This window comes from Cydia amplana, chromosome 27 (assembly GCF_948474715.1).
Source record: "Cydia amplana chromosome 27, ilCydAmpl1.1, whole genome shotgun sequence".
Lineage (NCBI taxonomy): Eukaryota > Metazoa > Arthropoda > Insecta > Lepidoptera > Tortricidae > Cydia > Cydia amplana.
This window is the reverse complement of record NC_086095.1, coordinates 2,363,663-2,388,451: the sequence shown is the minus strand read 5'-3', so window position 1 is coordinate 2,388,451 and position 24,789 is coordinate 2,363,663. Positions and strand designations below refer to the sequence as shown.

At 36.6% G+C, this 24,789-nt stretch overlaps 1 protein-coding gene across 1 annotated transcript in view; it reads left to right on the top strand.

Annotated features, from left to right (window-relative positions):
- Window positions 1-24,789, top strand: part of LOC134660399 (nascent polypeptide-associated complex subunit alpha, muscle-specific form) — a 98,010-nt gene that overhangs the window by 12,804 nt on the left and 60,417 nt on the right. The window contains exon 2 of the mRNA XM_063516136.1: window positions 22,625-22,811. Coding sequence (XP_063372206.1) covers window positions 22,753-22,811 — 59 coding nt within the window. The 5' untranslated portion in view covers window positions 22,625-22,752. The remainder of the gene's footprint in view (window positions 1-22,624; window positions 22,812-24,789) is intronic.

Below are 24,789 nucleotides of genomic sequence, written 5' to 3'. Positions count from 1 at the left end.
AGTAGATTAGCCAATAAAACTGGGAGTTTAGTATGTGGGGCATCAAAAGAGAGTTCTTGCTTTAAAATATGTGTAACAAACAGGCAGATAACTGTGTCGACTATGGTATTCAACTGATTTAACACAGGTACAGTCAGTCAACTTCAAGTGTAAAAAATATAGGTGCACACATCATACTCAAAAATATGTCCCGTAACTCTTATGTCAGCGAATTAAGAACTATGGAACCTATTCTTGAGTAAGTTATATGCACCCATATTTTTACACTTGACTGTACATGAGTAGCATTGTAAAATATTTCTTCTCACTATTACATTTCTTAATACACCAAAATCTAGTTCGCGTGCGTGGGTTGGACGAATTGTTTCATCCGGTTTCTGTGTTTATGACAAATTAGGTTTATTCAGGCCGACGTCCCTAGTTCCAATGACCTTTTGAATCATTTACAAAAAGCTAACATTCGGACGTCTTATTCTTAGTATTTTTGCAGGATAAATAAGGACGGGAATTGGACCGAGACTGATGAAATGCTTTGTTAGATTTTGGCAAAGATTTAACGAAGACGACCTGGTTATTATTGTAGGTCCGGAATGTGGGTCTTTCCTTCATTAGTGTTACACCTGTTGTTACACTCTTTCTTCGAATCTTGGAGAAAGCTGCAGTTACTTTTGCATAAACAATCCCAGGCCTAATTTATGGATTAATTCAATTAAATATGCATGCTGGGCCAATAGTTGCCTAAAAATAATTAATGATTTTTCATTTCATTTGTTTACTGGGGCCTTAACCATGATGTCCTTATTGCGATTCTGTTTAGGACCTAAACTGAATTGCTAAAGGACGGAGCTATATAAAGTCGCATAAAGCCATCCCTTACCAATTCAATTTAGTTCCTAAACAGAATCGCAATAAGGCCCCTGGTATCGCCTAGTTTCCGCGTGTCACCAGCTCAGAGATTTGGTGTGTTACTCTAAAGATATGTCGGAGCCGGTCTGTCTAGATGTGTGCTTGTGCCTACTGCTTGTGCGTCAAGAACTGTGTTATGTGTAGGTACAGATTTGCAGATAAAATATGACTTATAGGTTAGATGTGCACACGAGACCGTTTTGTTTGGGAGAACAATGACGTCAGTGAACTGAAAACGGAGCGAAGCGAATAATGATAGTTTAATAATCTCACTATCTTACCTGCCTGCTTGCTTATTAAAAGCGGTTGTATAAAATCTATCGCAGATGGAGTATCGAGACAAACCTTACTGGTTTAACGATACTTTTGTAATTAAGTTTAGATATAATTATGTACCTGAATAAAATAAAATAAGCATCCGTAGCTAATAGACTGGTAAAGCCAATTTGTCAGTAAATCGACTTTTAAAAAGAAACTTGATTTATGACGTATTAAAAAAAACTACGTACTAGATCTCGTTCAAACCAATTTTCGGTAGAAGTTTGCATGGTAATGTACATCATATATTTTTTTTAGTTTTATCATTCTCTTATTTTAGCAGTTACAGGGGGGGACACACATTTTACCACTTTGGAAGTGTCTCTCGCGCAAACTATTCAGTTTAGAAAAAAATGATTTTAGAAACCTCAATATCATTTTTGAAGACCTATCCATAGATACCCCACACGTATGGGTTTGATGAATTTTTGAGTTTCAGTTCTAAGTATGGGGAACCACCGAAATTTATTGTTTTTTTTTCTATTTTTGTGTGAAAATCTTAATGCGGTTCACAGAATACATCTACCTACTCACCAAGTTTCAACAGTACCTATAGTTCTTAAGGTTTCGGAAAAAAGTGGCTGTGACATACGGACGGACGGACAGACAGACAGACATGACGAAAGGGTTCCATTTTTTGCCATTTGGCTACGGAACCCTAAAAACTGATACTCATCCGTTTCTTTTGGGTGCTAATTAAGCACCTATTACTAGTGTATGACAAAGACAGTATAATATTCTCTCTTATGTTTGAAATGAGACAGTCGTCCCTATCACTGGCCAAACTATATTATATCAAAAGCTACCCAGAAGAAGGTATACGTCACTTATCAAGTCTCTTGCTATAGCTGAAACCAAAGAGAATATATCCACTATGGCTGAAACAAGCATTGGAAACAAGCTAAAATACATGTTTTTGGCAGCGCTTTTACTATTTTTTACTCACAACCACTAATATCGTCTAATTTCTTCCTCCGAAAACATAAATAGCTCTTTCGCCCACAGTCCCGCATGAAATCTCTAAAGGTTACGTTACGAATAGATATCAAACGCAAGCACTAACGAAACGCTTTCCCGCCAAATTGCATAGAAATAAAAATGGCGGACGCTCCGAAGGTCAATGTCGATATCAGGCGTTGAAATATTACGAGAATTAACTCTTTTGATTTATTCGAGTTTTGTGCAGAGTAAAAATAAAGTCTGTTTATTTTCACCGAAGGTTAGAATTAGAAGTACTGCTTCTTTGATATGTACAATAATAATTTGGCACAGATGTTTTTATCGAATTCGGTGCTGTTTGATTTTGATTGAATCATATTGAATGTGACAATCGGTACACGTAAACCACAACGGCGCGCTCTTTCTTTCTTCCGTGACGTAAACGTAGACCAGGGGGCCGATTTTTGAATTTCGATCGCTCGATTTCGTCACTCGAAAATCGGTGGAAAACGGCGAAATACTAATTTTTGAAATACGAGCGATCGAAATTTGGAATCTAGTGGTATTGACGACTCGATTTCAATTCTATTAGTCGAATTTAAATGCCTAGTAGTGGAGATATTAATTAACGAAATACACGAAATCGAACGATCGAAATTCAAAAATCGGCCTCCTGGGGGCCGATTTTTGAATTTATATCGCTCGATTTCGACACTCGAAAATCGGTGGAAAACGGCGAAATGCTGATTTTTGAAATACGAGCGATAGAAATTTGGAATCTAGTGGTATTGACCACTCGATTTCAATTCTATTAGTAGAATTTAAATCCCTAGCAGTGGAGATATTATTGAACGAAATACACGAAATCGAACGGTCGAAATTCGAAAATCGGCCCCCAGTAACTACCGCTGTGAGATGACTTCATTTATTTGTCAAATTTATCGAATATTTTCATCACACTTGCTCGTAAAAGGTGTTATTATTATTAGGTTTATTACACTCAGGCGATGCGGTCCAGAAAATACTAAATTTTCACCTAGGGCTGTACCTAATGTATTTTTCGCGGTCCGTAACTCCTTGTAATGTACGTACGAAACTAGGCCGAAGTTTTATTTATTCCCGTTTTTTCTTTACAACTCATGAAAACATTGCGTGTGCCAAACTCGACCGTACAAAGCTTATTAAAAGTGTTGCTGTTGTACATATACACTGATTATCCTTGAAGTACGCTGTGTGTTTTTCTAAAAATAAAGCATTTAACACTCGTTTTGAGTGTTTCGCTAGTAAACAACGGGCAACCTCTAACCGTTCAAAGATATAGGCTCAATAGGCAAGGTGGTTTTCTATGGAGAATATATCAAATTCTAACCACTAAGGTTTCATGACAAACTGCATGCTACTTACGTCAAATATGTCGCTCATTTGGGATATGTAGGTATTATATATCACCACCAATATGATGCAAACTTAGCGTGGTCGGAGTCTATAAACTAAGCCACCATCAGGGGCCTATTTCACCACGGTGACAATTGACACCAGACACTGACAATTTTCTGTCCATTTAGCGTCAATTTAGGTACTTGTAGGACCAGCAGAGTAGGTACGGAGAATGATCACTGTCAGCCAGGTGACAATTGTCACCGTGGTGAAACAGGGGCCGGGGCCCGGCCTATTAGCTGATACATCGACGCGCCAACATGTTCAAAAACATCTAAAATGCCATTACAAAAGTCAAAAGCATTTATTGCAAACATATTACCTACATAATATTAGGTACCTACATAATATGGACCCTGCAAGGGCGCAGCAATCTTATAAATAAATATCAAACTACTACAGTAGTTTCTTCAGAATTACGTAACATATATGAGATCACATTAGTGCATCGTAAGCGCTAATTCGCTTACAATGTTTTCTACTTACGAGTAAGTATATCAGACAGACGCATCCTCGAATTATAAGATCTCATGGATATTAGCAACGATCGAGGAAATATATTTTATCCCAGACACCAAATTCACGGTATCAAGAGTAATCCATCAGTTTGGCCATAAAAGACGCCGGGAACGCGTAGAAATTCCGGTGGAGTAAACATTGGCCGACTATAAAATCCTACGCATAAGTTCTGGCTTGTGTAAGTATTGCCACACTGAGTAAGACGCTGTGTAGCAATACGCAAGTATCTGTCGCGCCTGCATCAGTGATGCAGCATCACCGCTACGGCTGCTGAAGTGGTGGAGTATGTACATTGTAAAAGAAGACATGTTACACGTTGAAAGTGTTCTAGCTTCGATCGCGCCACTACGTACATTTCAACTCTTTTGTGGTGCACGCGCCGCGACCGCTACAGGGGACTATGGTGGGCCGATTTCTGGCCGAAGGGTTTCAGAGGCTCCGGGGCAAACTGCCGAATCCGACACAAGAGGAGACAATTTATTTAAATCTACTATGTTAGTCTGTAAGGTGTATCTATGGGCCTTTGTTGCCCGAAAATAAATATTCATTTCTAGATGAAACATTAGGTGGAACTGGTAGAAGATCGTGCAATCAAATTATATCAAGTACCATGTTATTAAAATCCCTTGGTCTTTTAGGATGGCTTGCTTCAGTTATGTGCTCGGTAAATAGGTATTTCAGGCAGGAGCTATTCTTGTCTTTAGCGTCACAAAGGGGAGTTATTGTCCTGCCCACCGAATCACGTTTTTGTTGAAACATTTTTCACGATATTATTGCGTTCGTGATATCTAAATCTTGAATCTCTTGGGAATGTTTTGGATGTCCCCTGAGAGATCACAATGTCAATGTCTAAATATTAATATAGGTAGGTAGATGCAGTGTGCTATGTTTCACTTTAATTTTACATGCCTGTCTTCTCCAAATTGATGATCAACCTTAAGATTTTCCCAATTTAACTGTTAAAGTATTTAACTTTGTTGTTTTATTACTTACTGAATTTGCTGATATACCTAGTCTGTACGGAAAGAGAAGAGTCGTTGAATATATTGGGCCCCATACATTCCACGCCTCTTCTCTTTCTGAACAGACTCTACTGATAAATGTAAAATTTCTTCTAGTACGCTCCAAATTTCCTCAAGATTTATCTACACCAGGTTCCGGAAGATAAATAGCAGCAATAACATGGCTCAACTAATGAGGTTTCAGAGTTTAAGCGATCCTCTACCATTCTCCCAAACCAGCATTAATCAGATCTCCAATTAGGAATACTTATTACGGATTCCGAGACCAAAAAATAATAGTTTGTTTAAGGCAAATGGGAATAAAGCAGTAGGTAATTGATATAGGAGCTGTACTACGCACGTAAAGTGTCTGCCAAGTGCCAAGCGATAACACGTGCGTTTACGTAAATACTGTGACGTAGAATAAACGTAGATGGGCGAAGGTACACTAGTCCAAAATATCCAAATAGGCCGAGAAAGGATGACTCACGTTAGACCGCCGACCGGGCCGTGTCTGGGCCGGAGCTTCCGGCGCTTACTTTTCTATGACAGATGATCACGTGATGCTTTCCATAGAAAACGAAGCTCCGAAAGCTCAGGCCAGCACACGGCCCGGTCTCGTGAGTCATTCTAAATGAGTGAGACGACAGCCTATTTTCACACCGAAAGGCAAATTTGCTAGCCAAATATGTCACTAGAAAATTGAGCATCAAAATGTTAGGACTCAATGAAATCTGTGGGTTTACCGTGAAAATAGTTTTTTTTTTAATCTTTCGCTCACTTCTCCCTATCGCTGCGCTGGAAGATAGATTTACAAGATGCAGACGTGCTGTAACGCAACTCAGTAGGCTGCGTAGAGATCGCACACAATATTACAAAACCGAGAGCCGAATTCACATATACTTAAATGAAAAGATAACATAAAATGTCCAAAAATACGTCGGAAACCCCGAATTTCGCCAAATAACCGCGTTCATTTCCACTTTAATTGAATACAGGTATTTTGAAGCTGATGCAAATGTTGTAGGACCGGCTGAGCGCCTGGTAACGGCGGCCATGTTGGAATGGCGCCAAACCGCTGCTGCAGTGTGCATGGAACATGTAAGCCAAGTTCTGGAAGACGGGGTACTATGTACGGCCAATAGCAACTTAGCAACGTTATGGTGAGGCCAGTGCACAGTGCCGTAAATCATTAGGGTAGGGGTAGGGATGCGCGTCGCAAAATCTTAAGTTGTCGATAGAATTATGTATTATAATCACTGATTTTATTCTACATATATCTATGATAATAGATTCTAGGTGATAGATTGTTATTGCTGTCTGTTTTTGTTTGTCGCTTTCTGTTTTTGTTCCACTAACACTTATTCATCTTAATTGTTACTAACCATTATTACACACCACATGGCACACGAGAAAATGTATGAAAAATAAAATACGCCTGGGTACTCCAAGATATAGAGGTTTTGGAAATTTGAAGAGAAAGAAGAGGCCCTTCTCAGATTTGAGAGTTTTATGTGAATAATATTCATATTATGTCCGTCGCGCTGACGGGGGCGGCTTCGCGCAGCAATAGTGTATACCGTGTGTGTCATAAATTATAAATCGATTTTTTTTGTGTGGTGCACGTACACATACGCGTACGTTAGTTCCGCTCGCGAGATAGGTATATCACTTATATCATATCAGTATCACGAAACCCCACGGCAGTCCAAAAAAGCGATGGCTCGATGTCGTGAAAGCAGATATGAGCGTAAATGGGCTCACACGAGACGTCGCCCAGGATCGCGCAAGGTGGAGGAAAGCAAGTCGGTAAGCGGACCCTGGCAAAGGCCGGGATAATGCTAGGTAGAAGAAGATTTAGAAAAGTCAGCCATAAATTAGTATTATATATGTTATAGTACGGCCACGTGTATTACGGCATCAGAGACAAACATTAAAACACTTGGCTCGTTTTTTACCCAAACATTTTTGGAGAAATGCTATACATATCCAACACATGTTTATCGAATCTCAACTCTACCAGCCCATTAATAGAGTAGCTTTAAGACTGTACAACTACTTAGAATAATAAATAGGAGTCTGTCAAAACTATTGCATTTTTAAGTGCCTATTTCAGTAGTTGTTACTTCTAAATAGTCATTTAGATATCGTAATGTGTTGGTGGCTCGTTGGTTTGATTTGTTTCTATTATAGTTCCGGGTTATGTTTCACCTTTGAATAAACTTATTGAATCATTATATAAGTGGGTATGAGCACGGGTGTTTAGTTTGTAGTAAATATGTTAATAAGTAGATAGGTCCTGAAATATTTGTTCTCTTGTTGAGAATAGTTATAAAGTCCCTCATTACTCTTATTAGGGTTCCGTACCTCAAAAGGAAAAAACGGAACCCTTATAGGATCACTCGTGTGTCTCTCTGTCCGTCTGTCACAGCCTATTTTCTTGAAAACTATTGGACCAATTAACTTGAAATTTGGTACACATATGTAAATTAGTGACCCAAAGATGGACATGTAACGTAAACAAATGAATTTTAAACATGGGGCCACTTTTGGGGGGTAAGTAAATGATAAAAGTATTTTTTTTGTCAGCGCCAAACTTGGCTAACTTCTAATCTGCAAGGTACTAACATGCTACAAGAGTTGGGAATTTATTGATAAAATACTTACTTACAACATTTTTTCTACCGTGTGCGTGCGATACATTTGATTTTCGCATTCTTCGAGATATTTTAAATGTTACGGACATTTCTCACTTGTCTGTGCCCGAAATAACGCGTGAAACGCGTCGGGTATTGTGATAGTGAATTCAGTTATTGTGTTGTTGATAAACAACCTAATGATGGAGACCCAGTAGTTTCAAAAATAGAAAAATGTATTAAAGTAAAGTAAATTCTTTATTTGCATTAAATGTGGTTAGCAGTAGGTCTTATTGTAAATATAATGTAAGGATCATTATTTATAAATAGCTTATATTTTGGTCATTCTTACTTTTATTCCTGATTAGATTATGAAAGAGTATCAATTGACTCTTACTTGTCACTGGTTCCCGCCATCTTGAATTGTTATAAAAAGGGCGGTAACCAACGGCAAGTGGCCAGTTTGAGTACGGACAAGTTACAGTGAAGACGTCTTGTAATATTTATTGTAAAATGGTTGTTATTATGCTTGTAGTAGACGAATAAAGTTAAAATATTAGTACAAGTATCAGTTTTCATCATCAACCCGGTAATACCTCCAACATCTCAGAAGTGAAATCGTACAAAAATCTATAGGATTTTTGCCACGCCGCACAAACGTAAGGTTTTCTTTTCTTTTTCTTTTGTATCAGCAAGTAAACTATACCGGAAAGTATATAAAATTATGGTAAGTCAGTCTTTTGTTTTTTTTTACTTTCTTTTATTTCAAATAAAATTGGTTTGATAATCTACCGTCATATATAATTAAAGATAATATCATTTGGAATTAAGTAATTTTGGTAGAAAGAACGTATGAACGAATGACGGGTAGCCTCAGTAATAATAAGAACTTGAAATTTAAAATATACAGTTGTCAATTAAGCGTTTCGTCATATGAGTTAGTGGAAATTAGATCAAGTGTTATTATAATGTTTCTTTATTCCTTATTTTATGAAACATCGATCGTATGATAATGTAACACGTCGATTATTACAAGTTCAGACTAAGGATTCATTATTTAGTTTCCTACAGCCTGTAGCAGGCTACAGTATTGCAGTAGGATATTGTTTTATACACATCACGATTTACGATATGTTGCACCTTTTGAAGTCAGTTTGTGATGCTAATATTGTATACATAAACTGGCCTAGTGACCGTGACACCGATGAGTAAACTTAAATTATAACTTGTCGATTAAAAATCTCTGTTGCGTTTGTTTAGCAATGCCGCAAGTAAAACGTTGTTAAACGCGATTTGCGTCAATGTATAACTTAATATTGTTACGAATGCATCTATTAAATTGCTTTTATTAAAATATTGGGCCATTCCTGTCGTTACGTATCATAAATAAACTGCGTACGTCTAGATTTCAACTTAAAATATTATTATATTATAATATGAGCTTATACGTAAGATTATTCACATCAGAACAAAATTTTAAACAAGTTAAACGTTATGTTTACACTTTACTCATAATATTGCGAGTCTATGCGCACACGACTGATAAGACGAATTTTTTTCGAAAGAAAATTAAAATGTGTAGATCTTAATTCAAATTGGAAACCATAACGCAGAGTTAAGGTATGTAACTTGGTACCTAGTAAGGTTAACATGAATTTTAACGTTTTTATACTGATATCCGTTTTTATTCGGCGACGCTGCCATCGTAGCATTACAATAAAAGCCTCGATGACGTTAAATGACTAGAACACATATGTAAATGACTTGTTTCCCTTTTTTGTGAAATACAAAACCTCTATGACAATCGGTTAATCAACGTAATGATGGTATGACTCAGAGTTGGGCACTTGTAATTGCAATCTATGATTAAAATGAAATAGCTGTCTCGATTAAAACGTTAGTTTAAATAACCATCTGCTCGAATAATTGAAATACTTTTCAAAATTATGACCGATAATAAAATCGTAAGAGTTTATCATGTCGAATTCAATTTGCCTGATAAGCTCATGATTGAATTCACGAATTAAGTTATGGTTATTAAAAACTAACGTTACCATTCGTAATCTGATTTTTAATCAAACTAAGATTGTCCAACTCTGGTATGAATATACATCTATATTAAATCTCCATGTTGTGGAGCGTGTCTCGTCTGCGAAATAATTGTAGAGTACACGAGTAGTAACTCGTTAACGAATGTACTTTTGTGCGTTATGCTTCTATTATAAAAATAACTTAACTTTATGCGCTGAGCTTTCAAGTATTTTTGTGTCAATTTACACATAATACTTGCATACTAGACATCGTGAACTTATTCAATTTAATGATTGGTCACCTTTTGTTTATTGACGGTATGTTACCACATGTAACAATTCACTGCGACACTTCTCATAACAATTTTATAATGGCCAGTAATGTTGGCACAAGTACTTAATCAGTGTTTTTAAATCTACGTGTGTTACCATGGTGATCATGGAGAAATATGAGGTCGATGGGAAATCGATATTATTATGATTAACTCGCATAATTTGAATTATAGAAACTCATTTACCCCTTTTTATTATGTATAGGATGTGGATATTCTGAATGACGTTGAAGTCATAATTTAAGTGTTATTATTTGATAGTAACGTTTGCTACATTTTATTATTTTACTTATCCGTAATAATACCAATTTATGCTCGTGTTTGTGGATCCATAAGCCACGTGTAGTGGTGTATTGTAAAGTTGCGGTTATGAAGAGTCACATGTAGAGTCACATGTAGAGTCACATGTAGAGTCACATGTAGAGTCACATGTAGAGTCACATGTAGAGTCACATGTAGAGTCACATGTAGAGTCACATGTAGAGTCACATGTAGAGTCACATGTAGAGTCACATGTAGAGTCACATGTAGAGTCACATGTAGAGTCACATGTAGAGTCACATGTAGAGTCACATGTAGAGTCACATGTAGAGTCACATGTAGAGTCACATGTAGAGTCACATGTAGAGTCACATGTAGAGTCACATGTAGAGTCACATGTAGAGTCACATGTAGAGTCACATGTAGAGTCACATGTAGAGTCACATGTAGAGTCACATGTAGAGTCACATGTAGAGTCACATGTAGAGTCACATGTAGAGTCACATGTAGAGTCACATGTAGAGTCACATGTAGAGTCACATGTAGAGTCACATGTAGAGTCACATGTAGAGTCACATGTAGAGTCACATGTAGAGTCAGTCGAATGTAGAGTCACATGTAGAGTCAGTCGAATGTAGAGTCAGTCGTATGTAGAGTCGAATGTAGAGTCAGTCGTATGTAGAGTCGAATGTAGAGTCAGTCGTATGTAGAGTCGAATGTAGAGTCAGTCGTATGTAGAGTCGAATGTAGAGTCAAATGTAGAGTCAAGTTGTATGTAGAGTTAGTCACATGTAGAGTCAAATGTAGAGTCGTATGTAGAGACAAGGTGATTCTCAATGTAGTCGATGGCGTATGTATAGACGCTAGTATCAGTTATGACACAGTGTATAAATCTTGTGGAATCGATGTGTAACGCACGTGGATAGACGTGTGAGACTTCAATGCACGTGGATGAACGTGTGAGACTTAACGCGCGTGGATGCATGCGCTAGACTTTTATTCCAACTTTCATAAATATATTTACAACACGTTAAAATAATTAGTCAAACGTAAATAAGCATAATATATAAATCAACAATAATAATAAAAGAGAAACTTAATGACATTGCTACACGTCTAACTCAACATATTAGAGTTCTCATTTAAGTTCAATTTAGACTAACACGGAATAAATTACAGATTATGTGAATGAAATATCATATTATGTGTGTTATACACAAGTTTCTAAAGTCCCAAGATTGTAAAAATACTTTTAACCACTAAATAAACGCGTTATTATCGCTCGTTCGTAAACATGAAACTACATGTAATGAAAATTGATATACGCGTAGATTAGTGATACCTGTTTTCTTAATGTTCAACTTGAACTTTTCTGAGCGCCTGAGCCATACAGTTATAAACTCCCTGCGAAATAAATAACGAAATCTTATAAGTTTAATTCATAAATAAAGCTTTTATATTTACAGATAAACTCATTCCTTCCATTATTTCAATAACCATAGTGCAATATCATGATGTACATATTAAATAGTAATTGATAAGGTGTTACGCCTTTAACAGACTGTCGAACTTTGTTCAATACTACTTAACAACTAAACATGATTATTATTCGTATGTAAACTCTCGTATTTATTATTCTAATACTTACTTACTGTGTTTGATGATCGACAATTCATAAGAAAGTCCCATTTATTCGAATAACAATAACAATACAACTAAGTTGCAAATAAAATGTATGCTTCATTTAATGAGGTTTCAGAAAGCAGTTCTTCATTTGACTCAAAAATAATTATTTACGATTATCTCGATTTAGTAAAATAGTATAAAAATAATATGCATATAAACTGTATTCTATATACCCACACTTTATTTGGCCCAGGGTTTGGTATACGTGAGTTATAAGAGATACCTATATTATTTTCCTTGTGTCTAACGAATTAATTTATTTATAAAGTTTTATTTTCGTAAAGCAGAAATAATTTTAATAATATAATAATAAAAACGAATTAGGATAACCAATGCACCATAACACCTATTAGGTTTTGTTTCAATAAAACAACACTATATTCGTTTGACATCTAATATTTGGTAGTATTCAAACTCAATTAAAATAATAAACTTAACGTTGGTCTAGATAAAAAAACCTGTTGGAGTAAAAAAATAATAATAATAAGCAAAAAGCAAGGGTGGTAAAATTATATAGCATTTCTTAGTTACTTTGTGAAACGAATATTGTTCGGTCTAGATTCACTAAAAACTAGTATATGTCTGATGTTTAAATCCATCCATTGTGATAAGGTTCTTGTAATGAAATTATGAACTCCTTATTACTCATTCGTTTATGCATTCAAATTTTACAAAAACCCATGACTATTTAGTTTATACTTGGTTTAGTGTTCATGAATCTTTAATGGCTATATTAATGATCTAAGGTGTGTAAGCAGTTCTAATGAGGATTAGTAGGTCGCATTCATATTAATTTATCTCTTATCAAACTTGAACTCGTCGATCGAATTAAGTCATTTTAATAAAAATCGTTGGCAACAGTTGAATATTATTCAAAGTAATAACAAAAGTTTAATTTAAACGATATTGTTTAAAAATCTTAATACAAACAGGAGTTAATCGTGTACACTTGCGTTTATTACGTCAACATATATTATCAAATTATCAGTAGCCAAAACAACACAACATAATTTGTTACTCATATTCTTATTATCAAGAGGTTTTTTATATCGCAGCATTATGCTTGCATTCACGTCAACTACGGGCTGGGCCCGAGGTTATAAAATCAAAACCATACATTCTTTATAGATGTCTAAGACTTATTACGTTTTTAAATCAAATTATTAAACTTCACTTACAAAACAAATAGTAAATAAATAATTAGGTACAATACTTGGTAGCCATGTCGTTTATGTACTAAAATATTTAAAACGTAACAATATAAATCCATAACAGGTTTAATCGATATAACGACTAAGAATAAAATAAATCAATTAAATAAACCCATGAGTTATACATTCAATGATAATTTAAAAGGGAGTCTTAATTTCATATTTCTAAAGAAAGTCTTAAAAGTTTCAGACAAAGGACCCAGGAGCGTCCAGGTGAAAGGGCCAGGGTTTGGTATTCCATTACCACCCAGGAGTGCCCAGGTGAGAGGGTCGGGGTGTGGAATCACTTCCGACCCAGGAGTGCCTAGGTGAGATGTCCAGGGCGATGACATTCTAGTTCCTTGGCAAAACAAAGGTGTTTTTACGCAGAAGTACGATCCTTGACTACAACGAAGAGTCTTCGAAGGCTGGCATCATGGCACGGGAGGCTGCGGCTTTTAGCGGCGCGACATCCGGCGCCCCGTGGTGAGCTGCGTCAACGTGGTCGGCGTCTTCATCGCGGACAGCGACAGAGAAGTTGACGGCATTATCGTAGCATGGTCTGTGATGCCATTGCAGTTAACGAGGTCGTGGCGTCGGGTCGGCAGACGCTGCAGCATGCGGTGTCGCAACTATCTTCCGCAGGGGAATCGTGTGGTGATACAATATAATTGCTAATCAAATTGTGTGATTCGTATATATCGGTTTTAATATTTACTTGTGAAAAGTGAAGTGTTGCGTACGATACATATTGTATTTCTTGCTCATAATTCTTGAAATGTAACAAGTGTTAAGGAAAATTTAATAATGCTAGATTGCGTAATTTAACTATACATAATGTTTGAAAACGAAATTAAGCTTATGAATTTTCTATGATTTAGTATTTTATTATATTTCTGCAGGCCGAACTAATTAAATTTATTCGTTTCTATGATGACACATACAGTTTCTTTAATCTTGATAACAGAGTTATGTAATTTCTTCAAAAACCATAATTTAAACGATTAATAATATTGTTTCGATATCGGCCACCTACTTCTTAATTCTCATTAATTGTCATTTTATTAATATCTAATAATTAACAACAATACACATTACACATTACAACTGTAAGCGTATTTTTATAGCACATCGTGTAATCATGAGTGCATATGAGCATTATGCGTTTTCTCTTGTTGCTTATTATAATTTTGCATATAATGTGCATAAATAATGTTTTTAATGTATACATTTCTGATTCATTATTTGTATAAATTAGTCATTATTTGTATCATTTTAACTATTTCATGGCGAAGGGTCTCGCCTCGAACAGGATGGCCGAGCTGTAAGGATCATTATTTATAAATAGCTTATATTTTGGTCATTCTTACTTTTATTCCTGATTAGATTATGAAAGAGTATCAATTGACTCTTACTTGTCACTGGTTCCCGCCATCTTGAATTGTTATAAAAAGGGCGGTAACCAACGGCAAGTGGCCAGTTTGAGTACGGACAAGTTACAGTGAAGACGTCTTGTAATATTTATTGTAAAATGGTTGTTATTATGCTTGTAGTAGACGAATAAAGTTAAAATATTAGTACAAGTATCAGTTTTCATCATCAACCCGGTAATACCTCCAACAATAAGTATCACACATTTAGCCGTATATAGCATGCAAAAATATGTACAAGTATATCTTAATTAAATCTATTTACATTTCATGCAATCTTTTAATCAGTCAACAACAGTGATAACAAATAAAATGATAAAATAATAATAATAAAATGAAAATGTCATTAGCTAGTGTGGAAGTCAAAATATTCATTAATATTGTAAAAATTATTATCTAGTAGCCAGTTATACAATGTCCGTTTGAATCTTTATCTTTATTTATTTTTGTTTGTTTTTTTTTAATGCTCGTTTATTAACACGACACGACCCGCCCCGGCTTTGCACGGGTTACAAAAAACCTTAACAAATTGTACACCTAAACCTTCCTCAAGAAACTCTATTGATAGGTGAAAACCGCTTGAAAATCCGTTCAGTAGTTTTTGAGTTTATCGCAAACATACAGAAAGACGCGGCGAGGGACTTTGATAATCCAAAAAATATATGTCTTTATTATTACTACCTTCAAACTTTCGGTGCCGGGGCCCGTATCCAGTACAAAATGGACACACATGTTCGTGTTCTTATAATTATTATTGGCAGTGAATGTCTGAATGTGTTAATACTGTTAATATATGTACTTACCTACAACCTACAATACGATCTTATATATATCTACATATTTTTGGCTCTTGGTCCGTGTCTACATTCTGTATATTGAAGCCAGCCCAGCACAAAATTACAGGACGTCGAAAATGGCCTGAATCGCTTCGAGAAAAGGATGGTACGGCCGGCCGTTTGTTTTGCTCGACTTGGCGGGGGCACTGTACCTTGACTGGACTGAGTTGACTGGATATTGATCCGAAAAAGCCTAATAAGGGCTACGGCGTAGCTATGGCGTAGCACTGCAGCTGCACTCGTAGCTCGACCGCGCTACGAGACCGATTCTGATTTAACAATTCGTTATAGTTTGGAACCGGTTTTGATACGAGCTTGAAGATCGACGCTGATTGGTGCGTGTGAAATGAAGTGAAAGTGGCGACGGATTGGTGAAAGTGCACGTCAGACTATTATTAATTCTGTGGTCAGATACGATTTAAAAACAATTATAGGAACGCCATTTTGTTCGGAACATTGGCCGCTACAGAGTGACAGCCGTCAGTTAACGATTAAAGTGTGTTTGGAAATTCGGGAATTTAGGAATTCCACTTGAATTTGAGTTTAAAAATAAATCATGTTTATGGTTTTATTATTCAACTCAATAAGTTATTTCTTGGAAAATTTCTACAAAACTCTTGAGATGGAAATTTTAAATTTTTATACGGAAGCCGAAAAGCATAGGTATCCTACTTTTTCTGTGGTAAAATCTTATGCTTGGAGGATACAACTAAACGGAGTAGCCATTAACAGGCTTTCCCCTCTGTCGAAAATAGGCGGCCAACGGTCATACACAATGTATGGACTGACATTTATCTGACATGGCTATTTTTACGTTACGTATACATTTGACGTTCCCCTCCCCCGCAAAAATCGGCAGACTGTTTGTACAGAAAATTACAGACATGGCGTCTCCGTTTGATTATATCCTCCAAGATCTTATGTATAAAATATTTTTATAGTCTGTCAATCCATTTCCGTCACTAGAAATAAAGCGGCAAATTTAAAAAATGTAGGTGCGTATTAGGGTTGTCGTCCCATAGAAAATCTTGATTTCACGGCTTTTTCTGCTGACAAAGTTGTTTAACAGACTATAGGTACAAAACATCGAAGCTAATAAACTTAAACATTTTACTCTTTTCGCCTAATATTCTGCTAAAATCTAAATCATCAGACTATCCAAAGCCAAAACACGTATGTGCTGTCCATAAATTGTCTCGGATCAAACATGACATTCATTTGTAGATCGGACGAATGATCGCTATTAAGTTTATTTTTAAAGTCTCGGTGCGTTCAACTCGCTGATTGAAGGCTGAAATGTGAGGCCTAGGTCGCGGGATCACTTCCAAACAATGATATCATGTAGTGGATTAATCACGTGGATTACAGTATTACAGACAGAGCAAGACAAATGGCGAAGAAAAATATACTTACCTATTACACTTAGGTACTGTATTTTTTTCAATAGAAATTTAGTGGGTTTATCTTTAGCCTCGTGCCGCCCACCATACAAAATTATGGCCAAGGAAGTTTGAATCTTGTTGTGTGTCTTGTATTATCAATTGGGTTAAATTTCATTTATTCGAAAACTTTACGAGACAAATGAAATGCTACCTAAGTCACAGAATAAATAATAGTACTAAGTACAGAAGACTCACTCTCTAACAAAACGCGTCTGTTACGATCAGCACAGATATGGCCGCTAGGTGGCGACAGCGCCACGCGCGGCTTATGGCATTCCCCAAAATTGGTGCCGAACGGATGTACTTTTAGCTACCTGTAGCAAAGCGACGAAATCGCGGAGTGAGACACGCCTGCCTAAGTTTCCGTCGAAATTGAGTGTACATCCTAATGTACATTATTGGGCGGAACGACGATCGATTCTGTTCGGAAAGAGAAGAGTCATGGAATATATTGGGTCCCATACATTCCACGACTCTTCTCTTTCCGCACAGACTGTAGCAAAATGCTAAAGTTGTTAGTGAGCTATACGTACCTATATCTTATACCTTTAAACGAGCAATTCTTGCATATTTATTTATTTATATATTTATTTATTTATATGTATATATATTTCGAGGATCTCGGGAACGGCTCTAACGATTTCGATGAAATTTGCTATATGGGGCTTTTCGGGGGCGAAAATTCGATCTAGCTAGGTTTTATCTCTGGGAAAACGCGCATTTTTGAGTTTTATATGTTTTCCGAGCAAAGCTCAGTCTCCCAGATATTACGGGTTATGCTAATACATAATGACGTAATATCTGGATGACCGAGCTTCGCTCGGAAAACATATAATAACTCGGAAATGCGCGTTTTCCCAGAGATAAGACCTAGCTAGATCGATTTTTCGCCCCCGAAAACCCCTATATACCAAATTTCATCGAAATCGTTAGAGCCGTTTCCGAGATCCACGAAATATATATATATATATATAAATAAATAAATAAACAAATAAACAAGAATTGCTCGTTTAAAGGTATTAGATTAGATTAGTATAACTTATCTATAGGTATGTAGAGTTATCGAATTTAAATTGTTGTGAGACATACTAACTAACATTGAATAATTTTACGGTTTAGACTCACTTGTTTTAAGTCACTCGCGCGACATGTTTCGGACAACAACAACAAGTGAATCTAAACCGTAAAATTATTCAATTTATGTAGAGTTTGTACGGAAAAAGAGAAGAGTCGTGGAATGTATTCAGTACAGACTTCATCATAATATCTAAATAACAAGTATTGGTTTCTATTAGCACGTCTTCTCATCTTGCCTTTTAATAATGAGGTCCCGAGCGTGCGTCACCGGCAATATATGACGAGAAGGGGCAGTTTTTAAAAATTCATCATAAAATTATAGTGGTAAATTATAAAAAATGATATATAAGAACAGTTTCAGGAAACGTTGTAGATTGTTTAAGTATCAAAATTACGTTGAAATTAAGCCGATTTTCACGAAAAATGTTCACTTGTTTTGAAGTAATTTCTGGTGAAAATTGATTTCGTCTAACTTTCATTTACTCTTGTTCAATATCATATAACAAAAATGTAGTCTATTAAAGTTGGAGTACAGGATATGTGTAATACAAAATTACCATTTTTAGCAGTCCAAACTTTACGAAATTTACAAATAAGATCGACTAAATCAGTGCTTTACGCGCGTTTACCTAAATTACCATCAGAAAAAAAATCATTACTAGTTTAGTGAGTCAGTTTTCAAAAAAATGATGTGTACTAATGCAAGATAAGAAGACGTGCTAATAGATACTAGTTCTTGTTATTTCGTAACAAAAGGTGTACAATTTCATCGACTAAATCTATCAATTTTACATTTTTGCGACTAAAATCGATACCGGCCTCTTAATAGGGTCACATTTTTACCCTTTGGGTACGGAACCCTAAAAATCTAGTGCGATGTCGATGAGTTTGAGGAGCCCATATCTTAATTCATGACCAATTACCCCACTGAGCCCACTCTCCTTCGATTATGTCCAACTAATTAAGTACCCACCAACGTTGGCTTGGCACGGGCTCAACACGTAATTGACAGATCATTAAAATCACGGGGAATCTTGATAGATGTTTTTAACAAACAGTGAATTTATACAATTATAAGAAATCTAAGAGGAGAATGTGTAAAAAACTATTTTAGTATAAGTTAAGATTATGTATCTTTCCTGTAGATATTATAAAATAAATAGGCTTTAAAGTCAAATTTTCTCGTTGGAGCCTAACAGGCATGTTAAAACCTTCTATTTCTTACAAACTATAGTTTGTCAAGCCATTTCTGTCAGTAGAAAAAAGCGGTAAATTCTAAAAATTGTAGGCGCGAAGGGTAATCAGCCCATAGAAAATTTGAATTTCGCGCCTTTTTCTACTGACAAAGTTGTTTGACCGGCTATATATGATAAATGCCTTAAGGCCCCTATACACAATGGGCCAGCGTGGGCCATTCTGGGGAACGCATTTATGCGTTAGAGGGAGCAAGTGATATTGCTATTTCATTCTACCGCATGGCTGCGTCCCTTGGACTGGCCGGCGATGGCCCATTGTGTACAGGGGCCTTAACATGTTCACTTTTCAGTATTTTCACCACCCCGCAACACGTAGAGGTAAACGCTAGACTGCTCGTCTACAAAAATCAAACAAAACGTGTTACATATTTGAAAGCTCAAATGTTTTGGAAGGCATCTCAGGAAATACCTCGTTTATTTATAAATACCGCACACATATTACTTCAGACTAAACAATCGTTTGTTTGGAAACTTTATTTGAAATTTCGAAGCTGCAATCTCATGGTTACTCTTATACCAGTCAAAATTAAACCATATCACTGAAATACGTACGTACGTAAATGAAAAATTCGTGAATTTCACATGGTCACACTTACATCACTAAACTTAACATATACTTGGTCAACTAGATCTTGACAGTAGAAAAAGGCGGCAAATTTGAAAAATGTAGGCGCGAAAGGATATCGTCCCATAGAAAATTTGAATTTCGCGCCTTTTTTTACTGACAAGATTTGGTTGACCAGCTATAAAAGTTTGTTTGCCGCCAACCGGACTAGAAGTCACAAGTTCAAGTAGACAAAAAAGTTATAAATCAACTCTATGACCAACTTTGTCTTTGAAGAACGCCATCTAGGGTCGGATAGTAAAAGTATTTTTTTAATTCTACAGATAAGATAACAGATTATACTAATCACAAAACGTTTGCCAGTTAATCAATCTTATTTTATTTGCTTCCACGAAATGGAACAGAGATGGCGTTGCCAACCTTGCGTTAACTATTATTTTAACAAAGCAGTTTTGAATGATCTCGAACAAAACATGTCATTAACGCGTCGATCTAACTGGGACAAACGTATATCTAGGGCGCGTATTCTGGTAACAGGTGACTCCCACGTCGCTCAGCTTTCGAGCCGTATTTCAAAATCTACGTTTTCGATGTGACAATGACATGGTCCTATGGCAAGGTGTCCTCGAGTGTGTTAGAACCAAATTGAACCAATGCCATTTTTTAACTCGATTATGGCATAGAGAAAAAAATACATAGAGTGCTCACTCCATAGTCTCCATACCAGGGATGTTGCGAATATTCGCATAATATTTGCGAATTATTTTCAACATCCGCATCTGCATCCGCATCCGCATAAAATCGATGCGGAGCTCATGCGGATGCGGATGTCGACCAAGTCGGTAACAGGAACGTCTTAGCGGCGGCGTAAGGCTAGGTAATTTCGTCATTATATATTAAACGAAATCGTCTAGATCCCGAAAAGTCGACCAAGTTACTATTTATTAAATAAAACGCACCTATATTCTTGCTCAAATACTAAACGTTTAGTTTTTTTTATAAAAAATACTAAAAATGAAATATTTGACGTTTTTTAGGGTTCAGTAGCCAAATGGCAAAAAACGGAACCCTTATAGATTCGTCATGTCTGTCTGTCTGTCTGTCTGTCCGTCTGTCTATCCGTCCGTATGTCACAGCCACTTTTCTCCGAAACTATAAGAACTATACTATTGAAACTTGGTAAGTAGATGTATTCTGTGAACCGCATTAAGATTTTCACACAAAAATAGAAAAAAAAAACAATAAATTTTTGGGGTTCCCCATACTTCGAACTGAAACTCAAAAATTTTTTTTTCATCAAACCCATACGTGTGGGGTATCTATGGATAGGTCTTCAAAAATGATATTGAGGTTTCTAATATCATTATTTTCTAAACTGAATAGTTTGCGCGAGAGACACTTCCAAAGTGGTAAAATGTGTGTGTGTGTCCCCCCCCTGTAACTTCTAAAATAAGAGAATGATAAAACTAAAAAAAATATATGATGTACATTACCATGTAAACTTCCACCGAAAATTGGTTTGAACGAGATCTAGTAAGTAGTTTTTTTTTATACGTCATAAATCGCCTAAATACGGAACCCTTCATGGGCGAGTCCGACTCGCACTTGGCCGCTTTTTTAAGTACTAAACTAATTACTAAGTAAATCTTGACATCCGCATCCGCGGATGTGAGGCTTTAAATATCCGCATCCGCGGATGTCAAAAAATCTGCATCCGCAATATCCCTGCTCCATACATCAGTTTTGGTGCCAAAAAGACTATTATTTTATTTTCATAGTCCTCGAGCACTCTATTCTTAATATATTTCTCTATGATTATGGCAAACCGACGTACGACGAGTATCACCGGCCGATCTTGCAATATACGGCGGCATTCAGCGCTAATCACGACACGTTGTCGTTTCACCTCTATGAAGCATTTTCATCACCTTGATATCGGGTTATCGGTTAAGATGTAGCGTGTAGCGTTACAACTGTAACTTAAGTTACAGTTACAGTAACTTATCCAGTGAATAAGTGTTATAAAAGTTTTGATATTAAAGGAAAAATCTAAATCTTCACCGCTTCCGGCAAGACTCGAACTTGCGACCTTGGAACACCGGTCCGGCCGCATATACCGAAGCTTACCAGAAGCGTACAAATCTTTTCATTTCTTCCTTTTTGGTTACACGCCTTAGGGTGGCGTCATCATATATCGGAGCGGCATAAGTGCTCAAAAATATCTGAACACGCTCTTTAGCGCCCGTTCAGATATTTGTGAGCACCATGGTTGCTCCAATGTGACTGATGGCGACTAAAATAGAGCTATAGTAGCCCTAGTGCAGTAAGTTCAGACTCTAAAGGCCACTTGCACCAACCCACTAACCCGGGATTAAGCGGTTAAACCGTTAATCTAGTGTCAAATTGTTCTGGTAAGTATGGTAACTCCAGGTTTAACCGGTTAACCCCGGATTAGTGAATGGTGCAAGTGGCTCTAAGAGACACAATGCAGGGGGCCTAGCCAAGATGCCAATCATTGGTGAAATAATTAATAATGTATGGAAATGTACACGGAACTGTTCGTAGCATCTGTCATTCCGATAGATTTTTTCTTTTCGTTTTGGCATTTGTCATCTTGACTAGGCCCCCAGGTTCCTTTCCTTGACCACGGCGCCTCAGCAGCTTTAACTAGTGGAAGAGCGACATAAAACAGTTTAATCTCATATAAAATCGTATTTAATAACATTTATACATATTATTAATTCCGATTTTAACTTGTTACAGGTACAAACAGGCAGAAACCAACTAGAATCCAATATCTAGTGAACGTTTAAAAATAAATGGCCCCAGTGTATGTTATGTGAAGTGAGCGTGCGAGCGAGACAGCGACGGTGGCTGAAGAGAGACAGAAGATGTCGCTAGTAGCGCCACGGCGGGTCCAGTTGGACTGGGCTCCTTCTATAATACCTTGGTATGTAATTATATACAAAAACAAATGTTTTCTTCTTCCTCGCGTTATCCCGGCATTTTGCCACCACGGCTCATGGGAGCCTGGGGTCCGCTTGACAACTAATCCCATGATTTGAGGTAGGCACTAGTTTTTACTAGTTAATAAAGGCGCCACGAGTATTTTTGACTCAGTTAAACTACGTTGCATACAATACTTTTTCTACGACCAAGCACTTACTTTGAAATAAAATTGTAAATTTAACAAATATTTTTAATTCAAGAAGTAGCAAAAATGGAGGGTACGGGCGGGAAAAGAATGAATGAATGAATGAAATTAAAAAAAACATGTCTATGGTTCACTTATTTGTCAGAGATGACATTTAAAATAAGACTGGCAACACTGTATTTCATTCAATATTTTTTAAGTGGTCATTACACGAAGTATCGTAAAATCGCCAAAAAGATACTGCGTGTATGCACAAATTCTTTTTTGGGGAATAGACTAAAGACTTGTCTTGACAACTATAAGGTAGGGTTTTAAAGGTGTGTGCACGACCCTTTAAATGACAAATAAAAGTACGGGAGTAGAAAAAACTTGTTAGGTGTGTAACTGTGTATTTCCAGCAATAAAGGCTATAATAATAAAAAAATAGATGTCGCGACGAACGAAAACTCTAATGCTCAACAATCCTGCCCTCTCCTACCCTGAGCCCGTACCATGAGTCACTGACAGTGTCAAAACTGACATTTACGCTATCGAGAACGTAATTTACTTTCTATACATCTCGTTTGCACTAATATGCGAGTACGAGCGAGATGTATAGAAAGCAAATTACGTTTTCGACGGCGTTTATGTCAGTGCCAAACTGATGGTAGCCGTACTGTCCTGTGACTCGTTGGCTGTCAAACGTAACGCACGTTTTTTGTTAATATAACACCTCCCTTCGGGTTTCCTTACATGACTCAAACTGGGTGGTGAAGGTTCCCGGTTACTAGTGTCGCTATACTGGCCACACTGGTGTGTCCTTACATGTCTTTTCAAATAACATTCACGCCTGCTAGCATAACCGCATTGGCCACATTTGTAAGGTAATTTAGCAGTGTGATTCCTTATATGAACTATCAAATTACGTTTATTGGTGCTGGCATAACTGCAGTGGTCACATTTGTAAGTTTCACCAGTGTGTTTTCTTATATGATATATCAAAGAAGTTTTTTCGTAGCTAGCGTAACTACACAGGTGACATTTGTAAGGCTTTTCACCAGTGTGTTTTCTTATATGGTTTATTAAATTCTGATTGTAATAAGATGCATAACTGCACTGGTCACATTTGTAATGCTTGTTACCTGTGTGTTTTCTTAAATGGACTAACAAATTGCCTTTTAGGTTGCTAGCATAACTACATTGATCACATTTGTAGGGTTTTTCACCAGTGTGTTTACTTACATGTTTTAATAAATCATTTTTGTAATGACTAGCATAACTACACTGGTCACATTTGTGACGTTTGTTTTTAGAATGAGTCTTCATATGACGTGCTAAAGAGGATTGTATGCCTGTTACATATTTACAGTTAGCACATTTGTAACTGGGTCTAGGGCTTGGCCTCTCCTGTGGATTTTGCCCTGCAACAATATTTTAAATAAATTAATAATAAATAAATATTATAAGGACATTCATACATTTCTTACACAACATTAAAAATCGTGAATATAAATAATAAATAAATAATAAATATTGGGGGACATCTTACACAGATCAACCTAGCCCCAAACTAAGCAAAGCTTGTATTATGGGTGCTAGGCGACGATATACATACTTATATAGATAAATACATACTTATATACATAGAAAACATCCATGACTCCGGAACAAATATTAGTGTTCATCACACAAATAAATGCCCTTACCGGGATTCGAACCCAGGACCATCGGCTTAGCAGGCAGGGTCACTACCCACTAGGCCAGACCGGTCGTCAAATGGAATGGTGACAGTGAA